The sequence below is a fragment of the Monoraphidium neglectum genome, assembly GCF_000611645.1.
Source record: "Monoraphidium neglectum strain SAG 48.87 unplaced genomic scaffold scaffold02835, whole genome shotgun sequence".
In the NCBI taxonomy this organism is placed as follows: domain Eukaryota; kingdom Viridiplantae; phylum Chlorophyta; class Chlorophyceae; order Sphaeropleales; family Selenastraceae; genus Monoraphidium; species Monoraphidium neglectum.
Window position 1 is genome coordinate 1 of NW_014010793.1, and position 7,975 is coordinate 7,975.

Genomic DNA, 7,975 nt, shown 5'->3' on the forward strand with positions numbered 1-7,975 from the left:
ACCCCACGCTTCCCTAAAATTCTGAACCCCGCCCCCCCAGTCCAAGGGCCTGACGTTTGGTCTGCGCTCCAAGAAGAAGAAGGGCGCCTACAAAAAGAGGGAGGGGCGCGAGGAGAGCAACTACGCGCTGGCCAGGTGGGATGCGCGGCCCCCAAGCAGGCCTGGCTGGCTGGGCGAAGGGAGGGGGGGAGAGGGGGGGGTCTGCTAGGGTCCAGGGCAGATTGGATGGCGGCTTCTTCAACGGCCCTTGCAACGCTTGTAATAATTTGGTAGGCTAGGTTTCAAGCAGGGGCAAGAGGCAAAGCGATGACCCTCCGGGGTCATTGACCAACTTTGACCGGGGTCTGCTGCCATCGAATCCTGCGCAACGTTTTGCTGTTGCGCAGCATGTTGACCGACGTTTGACCGTGCGTTGACCCGCAGGTTTGACCCGCTGCTGCTGGACCTGATTGAGGACGCCGCCGGGGGCAAGCTGGCGCAGGATGCGTACCCCTTCCTCAGGTGTGTGTGTGTGGGGGGGGAAGGGGGGCGGGAGGGCATGAATGTGGGCGCGGTTGGCACCGCGGCCAGCCCCGGTTCCAACGCTGCCATCGGCGCGTCGCTTGGGCGGCTGCGCCGGCTACATCTTCCACTGTCTGCCGTGTGATCGGGGATTCGTGCGCGAGGGATGCAAGCAGGCGGCTGCTTCGCAAAAGCCCCATGCGCGACCCCTTCTGCTTGACGGAAGCGCCGACTTGGGTGGCGCATCCCTGCGTGCCTGGACCCTCCGAGCTTCTGGAACCAACCGCCTGCGGTCGATTGCGATCGCTGACGTCATGAATCGTCACACCCCCCCGCCCCCCAACCCCCACCGGCGCGACGACCCGCCAGGGCCCCCGGGGACGCGGACGACTTCGCCACCAGCGAGGCTGTGCGGGTGGCCAGCGCGCGCACCAACAGGTCCACCCTCAACTGGGCGCGCAAGGTGGGGCGGGCGGGGGGGTGCGGAGGGGGTTGTGGTGGCGCGGAGGATGGAATGTAGCAGACAACCGCGAGAGGGTGTGGAAGCTGTCATACGCATCAGCACGTGGCACTCATGCATTTTCACTTTTGTTTCTTTGACACACGCGCGCACACTCTGTCTCACTGTCTCTGTCGAAGCCATACACTGACGCACGTGCGCGTACAGACGCACACTCGCACTCTGTCCCTCAACCTTTTCCTTGTCGAGAGTGACATGCAATCACACACACACACACACACACGCAAACACACACAAAAATACATACATACTCGGATACACACGCACATCCACACAGGGCTCCGCCAGCTCAGCGGCCGGCCCTGAGGCCGCCAGCGGCCCCAGCGCCCTGCTCGGCTACGGCGGCGCCGGCGGCGCTGCGGTGGGCGGCGGGCGGCGGCTGGTAGTGTTCGTGATCGGCGGGGTCACGCGCAGCGAGATGCGGGCGGCGCACCAGGTGGGGCGGTGGGGCGGTTGGCATACCTGTTATGTGGCTGTGGAGGCGGGGGAGTTGGGGCCGGACAGGCTGGCCGGCAAAGAAAGGGAGGGCTGCGGCGATTCCACACAACCATACACATAATCACACATACACACACACACACACACACACACACACACATGCACACATGCACACACGCGTGCACATACACACAAATTTAATCCCACACGCACAGTCAAACACAGTCAAACACGCGACCCCCACTCTCCGCACCACCCCCTCCGTCCCCAGGCCTCCAAGGCCCTGGGCCGCGACGTGCTGCTGGCCTCCACAGCAGTGCTCAAGCCTTCGGCCTTCGCGGAGCAGCTGGCGCAGCTCGGCAGCGGCGGCGGCGACGAGTGAACGGCCGCGTGCAGTGCGCGCGAGGCGCGGCCCGGTGCCGCTCGTCTGCCACCATTTTCTAGGGGGTTGAATGATGGCGTGGCTGTCAGCTGAGGTCCAATTCTAGCGCCTGGCACAGTGCCTTGTCACAAGGGCTGCCGCGCGGGGGGGGTGCGGGCGCTCCGCTCGTGCTTCCCCCGCCCGGCGCCCGCCGCGGCCCGTTGTCGGCCCCGATGGCAGTTTTTGGCCCGTTTCGGCCCGCGCGCTCGCCTGCTGCGCTTCACGCTGCGTCTTGCTTCGGGACTGCTCCCTTCGCTCGCTCCCCCTGCACCCCTTCTTTCCCTTACCCTCTACTTTTCTGCGCCGCGGCGCATCCTCCATACCTCGCACTGCCTTGCTTGGGGCATGAGCCTCTGTGCCGCGCTGTCTGCACTTGCAGCTGCGCGTGCGCTGACGTTTGAGGTCGCTTCATCCCCGCTTGACCCTGCTCGCCGTGCATCCCTCGCGCGCCGCCCCGCGTGGGGCCGCGTCGGCTGTTGCTGCTCGCGCTTGCACAGGCGCATTGCTGTCGCCCTTGGTCATCCCCCCTGCTCTCCCTTTTTCGCAATTGCTTCGTGCGATGCTGTTTCTAGTGCCCTGTTGAACTTGATAGTGCGCCAGAGGCGCCCAGGCTGGCTGGCGCCCACCATCCCTCAGTCAACGTCCGGTCAACGCCGGTCAACCGCTGCAGGCGGCGGCCATTCTTCCTGCGTGCCCCGCCCGCCTCTGTAACGGCCACTCCCTCCCCCTGATCACGCAACGGCAAATTCTGCGGTCGAGAACGATGTTGTGCAGCAAGGAAGCGCACGCAGGTGTGATCCATCCCCCAGTGCCTTGTCATGCACCCCTCCCTTGCTGCCCTCGCCCATCACCCTCATGCACGTCGAGTAGCTGTCCCTCTCTCTCTCGCAATCCCTTACAGGCAGGCGGCGCCCCGCCCCTCGGCCCCCGCGCATGTCGCAGCGCGTGGCGGCACGCGGGGGCGGGGCGCACGCGCGGCGAGGCGCGGCTGGTGGGCGGCGGCGCGTCTCTCGGCTCACGGGCAGCAGCCTTGCACGGCTGCCCTTGGGCCCATTGTTTTGTGTGTTTCATCACGACAAGGTAATCCATGAAACGTCTTTGAAACCAAAGCCCCAGCAGGTGCAGACGTGCCGGTGCACAAAAGCTCCCTGCCAATGTAGGGCTGTGCCAAAGCCCCAACACGCCACAGGCCTCGAAAAACGATAAAGGATGCGTCAGTTCTTGAAGATCTCGACACGGCCCCACCCCCCCTGCACTGCTATGTACACAGAACAGCCCGCCTCAAAAAAGGAGGGCTGGCGGCCCCAGGGCTTGCGACGCGCTGGGGAAAGGCTTTGCGTGTGGACGCGCCCGATGGCGCTGGCTCAGGTCCGCCACGATGACGTCACGACGACGTCACGGCGTGCGGCCGCCTCAGCTCCTGGGCTTCCCCTTGGCCACGTGGTTGAGCAGCTTCTGCCACGACTTGTCCATCGAGGCGTTGCCGCTCACGTCTATGGACTGCAGGGTGCCGTTGGTCTGATGGGTTGTGGCGGGAAGGGGGGGGGTAAGCAGGATGGGGATGAGGTTTTGTCAAAGAACAGCTTGAGAGATTCGCCAGTGGTGCTGTTGCTTCTGGGGAAGGGGGCAAGGTGGAGTCTTTTGTGCAGGGCGCTGTGGCCATCATGGAACAGCTGTAAGTGGGGACAGGAACGAAGGGATGATTGACAAGATTGGGCTGCGCACGGCGTTGGCCCCCAGCAAGGCACAGCGGCCCTGGTTGCGACGCGCATCGCCCTGCCGCGCCGCACCTGCAGCGCGTTGCAGATGAGCTGCGCCCCCTGGTCCGTGATGTTGGTGTGGGTCAGCACCAGCCGCTCGACGCCCTTGTTCACCGCCAGCATCTGAGAAAATTGGAGAGGCATTGGGAAATTGCACAGCGGGCGCGATTGTTGGCTGGCGGATTCAGTTTGGTTGGGCACGTCACTGCCGTTGCAACTCAATCAATGCAGCCCAACTGAGGGTGAGCAGGAAGACGACAACTTTGACCGCAGTCAAGATCTCCACCCTCATGACACCGGGCGATCGAAACAGCTGCGAATTTCGGAACCGCATGCCTGCAGCTGCATCAAAGCAGGACAAACGCGATAAACTCATGTACCGAGCCTGAGGACGGTGGTAAATACCAAGGGCGTGCCCTGGCCAAAACAAGGGAAGGAGGGCGCACCTGCGCGATGCAGTTTGCGGCCTTGTCGTCCACCGCCAGGTGGCTGAGGTCCAGGTCTTTAAGGAAGCTGTTCGCGCGCAGCGCACGGCACATGGCGTCCACGCCCTGGTTGCCTGGGGTGTGGAGGGGGGGGGGTCCGGGGTCGGTTCCATCCGTTGTGCGTGTGTGTGGGGGAGTGGGGGAGTAGGTGGCCGTGACGTCACAAGTTTGTGTCATTGGGATGGTGCTTGTGATCTGGGGAGTTCCGCGGGCTTGAATGAGTGCTTGATTAGATTGAACCTGATGCCGACTCACAGGCCATACAAGTGACGTTGCTGCGCCGCTGACCGAGCCCGAAGTACTGCCGGCCAGCACCTGCTCCCAGGACCATCGGACCCTGCCGCATCGCCCGCCCCATTCATGCCGCGCCCCGCTCACCTATGAGTGTCCCCCTGAGGCTGAGCACCGTGAGGACAGAATTCTGTTTGAGCGCCGTCGCCAGCGCGATGGCGCCCTCGGGGCCGATCTGTGCGAAGGTGACGAAGTGGGGGCAGAGAATCGATGGATGGCGCGAAAAATCGATGAAGGGGGAGGGGTAGGCGTGTGATCAACATGCATGTGCCTGGTGAGCAGGGAGGCACAGTGCGTGATGCTGAGCAGGACGGCGGATCCTCAGCTTTTACGGGGCACCTCCTCTTGCTGCAACTTGGGTCGGCCCCGCAAGTGCGGATCCCCCACCGCAATTCCCGCTTGTATTTTGTTGAGCGCGGCAGCCCTGGACGCGGGCGTGCGGCCCGCAAAGCAGCCACTGTTTCAAGCCTCGGAGGTCACCCACGTGGCAGCCGGTGAGGTCGAGGCGGAACAGCCCTATGTTGCTCTTCAGAGCCTCCGCGATCGCGATCGCCCCCTCGTCGCGGCAGGGGCAGCCGGCCAGGTTGAGCGCGTAGACGCTGCTGTTGGAACCCAGGGTCTCGGCCACCGCGGCGCAGCCCTGGGCGCTGATGGAGTTGCCTGAGAGGTCCAGGAACTGTGGGAACAGGGTGGAGAGGGGGTTGGGGCTGTGTGGGTCGGGGTCGAGGGGGTTCAGCAGTGGGGCTGACGCGTGGGGAGTGCAGGGATGCAGGGCAAGGAGGAGTCCGTCAGCTGCCAGGTCGATGTTGCGCACACCGGCCATGCCGGGGGCACCCACCAGGCCCCGCCGTGCAGATGCAGCCACGCCCCTCATACCCCCGAGCGCCACCGGGCCACAGTTATCCGACACCCGCCAAGCAACAGCAACCTCTACCCGACAGGTAAACAAACAACAAAACCACCAGAAAATCATGGACACCAAAGCCCGCCACCAGTAGAAAAAAAATCAACAACCCACGTGACCTCCTAGCCTCGGAGACCTTACCTGTATCTGCATGTCCTCGTTGATGCGCAGCGCGTCCATCACCCCCGCCACAGCCGCGTCGTCCATGTTGTTCTTAGACAGGTCCAAGGTTACCAGGCCGCTGCTGTCCAGCAGGATGTCCGCCAGCATCTTGGACAGCTGCTGACCTGGCGCCAGGCCGTCCGCGATCAGGTGCTGCGGGAGGGGTCGGGTAGGCGAGCCAGCGACGGGATGGGATGGGTTTGAAGGGGCAGGCGTTTGAGGGGCTTGAGGCACGCCAGGGTGATTGGATTGTGCTTGTAGTGCCGCGGGAGGCGGGCGCACACGAAGGGCTTGACCGGGCCGCTTCAAAGCGACAAAGAGGTGATGGGGACTGTGTAGGGACTGTGCTTTCCCACAATGTATTCTCTCTGTCGACACCCGATCAAACACACAATGTGATTGTCACGCAAACACACACATGCACACACACGCGCGTGCGCGCGTGTACACGCCCTAACAAGCAAACACGCGCACCGTGATCATCGGCTTGGACAGCACCGCAGCCGCCGCCCTTGCCGCCCCCGGCAGCGCTCCCAGCCCGACGGCGCCCGGCTTGCGGCGCTCCAGGTGCAGGCGGCGCGTGTTGAAGTAGTGCATAGCCTTGCGCAGCAGTATGGCGCGGTGGGGGTCTGACAGGCCGTAGGCGCGCTCCTTGACCTGCTGCACATAGTGACCGTACAGGTCCTAGGGGGGGGTGGGGAGATTGGGGAGTGAGGGTGGGGTTGGGGTGGGGGTTGAGGGATGGGTCGTGGCCAGATAAGGTACGATGGGATGGGTTGCAGTGTGTTTGGTATAAGGTCGGGTGGACCGGGAGTTTTGTCCGAGGTTGCCTGGGTGGGTGGGTGAGAAGGAGGATGGTGGAAAGTCGCTGGGGCAGGGCAGCAACGGCTACATGCTCTAGGCCTACGTGCACGTTGTGGCCTCTGCGCTGCACCCACTCACCTCCCGCAAGCCCAGCCCCAGCCCCACAACAAAACGGCCCAACAAGCTCAGCGATCACTTCCCGCCAGGCCTTACCGCCACGCCCACGCGCCTGCCACAACCACCTCGCTCGACCCCCACTCCCCTTCCCCAGAAAACGCGACCCATCAAACTGAGATCTCGCGCGCCTTGAGCACCAGGCGCCCCTCTGTCTTCTCGAGCATCTCCTTGCAGCGGAACAGCCAGTCCCGCACCAGGCCGCCAGGCAGGCGCGCGGCGTGGGAGCGGACGTACAGGATGGGGAAGCCGTCCCCCTTCTCATGCAGCCAGGGGTCCACGAGGGAAAACCTGGGGAGAGGGGGGGGCATAGGAAGCAAGAAAATGGAGAAACAGAAGTGGAGTAACAAAGGTGGAGAACAAAAGTGGAAAAACAAAAGTGGAAAATTTGAAATTGGAAATCAACCCCCCCCCCTCCCATTCATTCCACAGTAGCAGTCACAGAAGATGTTTCAAATGCAGAGCTAAGATGTACTTGCTGACAACGTACAAGGGCCCCTGGCACATAGAAGGTGCGGCTTTTTGTAGCACTGGCCAGAGATCCAGGGGTCCAGGGCCCATGAGGGCTGGCCGTGCAGCTCGGGGCCCTCGTAGAGCCCCACGTGGCTGCCCGCGCCCACCACGCCGACTCGCGGGGACGGTCCCCGCCTCGAAGTGTGGTGCCGCCCTGCCCCAAACGCCTGTGCGGGGCCCCCACCTGAGGATCTTCTCGATGCTGTTGATCACGCTGAAGCAGACCGCGGCCCAGAGCTGGTCCCGGTAGTCCGTCAGGAGATTGAGGTCCCGCACGTCCTGGAATTGCTGCAGTAAAGAAAGAGGGGGTTTGGATAATTATGAGGGTTTTGGGATAACATTGAAGGGTTTGGGATGAACACCGACAGGATAAGTTTACAGCGGGTATCAAATGGAGAGAGGTTTGGAGGGATTCCAGGGTCAGGGGCATGGACAGGAGGGGCGCATGGGTGCGAGAAGCTGGAGGGGAGGGGTTGTGCCCGATGGAGCAGCGGTGAAGCCCCGTGCTTCCGGGTTCTGGCGATTGAAGAGCAGATCAACTGGTGTGTCGCCACCACGCAAATCACAGCGTTGCATACTGGCTTAATTCTCCACCAGCTTGGCACCAGACGGCGCATCAGACGCAAAGGCAGGCAGGGTAGCCAGGGGGCGCCGTAGGGCGGGCAGGCAGGATAGCTAGGGGTGCTGCGGTGCGAATCGAGCGCCCTCTCTTGACGCGGCGTCGCTGTCCCGAGCTGCGGCGGCTCACCTGCACGAGCTCGCCGTTGTCGAACACGCCGTACTCAACGCCTATGAGGATGCAGCAGGGCACGGTGAAAAGCAGCGTGGTGAGGGCCACCCGGGCCTCCTCGTAGCCCTTGAACATCAGCTGGGTCATGCTCTCCATCATCCTTGAAAAGAGGGGTTTTCGGTTTGAGGTTTGAGACGGGGATCGGTGTGTGTGCGTGTGGAGGGGGGAGGCGGGCAAACGTGCGCGCACGCGTGCATATATATATATATATA

General features: G+C 63.2%; 2 protein-coding genes across 2 annotated transcripts; one reads left to right on the forward strand and one right to left on the reverse strand.

Annotated features, from left to right (window-relative positions):
- Positions 1-225: 225 nt before the first annotated feature.
- On the forward strand, positions 226-1,841 carry MNEG_11628 (hypothetical protein; the record flags this gene model as incomplete). The annotated part of the gene is made up of 5 exons (XM_014039899.1): positions 226-269; positions 424-501; positions 871-964; positions 1,299-1,457; positions 1,731-1,841. 5 exons carry the CDS (start codon positions 226-228, stop codon positions 1,839-1,841), a joined length of 486 nt encoding a protein of 161 aa, XP_013895353.1.
- A 1,452-nt stretch (positions 1,842-3,293) lies between these two features.
- MNEG_11629 (Protein NLRC3) lies at positions 3,294-7,862 on the reverse strand (the record flags this gene model as incomplete). Its single annotated transcript, XM_014039900.1, has 10 exons — positions 3,294-3,398; positions 3,671-3,763; positions 4,087-4,199; positions 4,504-4,591; positions 4,901-5,092; positions 5,462-5,635; positions 5,957-6,166; positions 6,577-6,751; positions 7,158-7,261; positions 7,722-7,862. The coding sequence occupies 10 exons, from the start codon at positions 7,860-7,862 to the stop codon at positions 3,294-3,296; spliced, it is 1,395 nt and encodes a 464-aa protein (XP_013895354.1).
- Between the last annotated feature and the right edge of the window lie 113 nt (positions 7,863-7,975).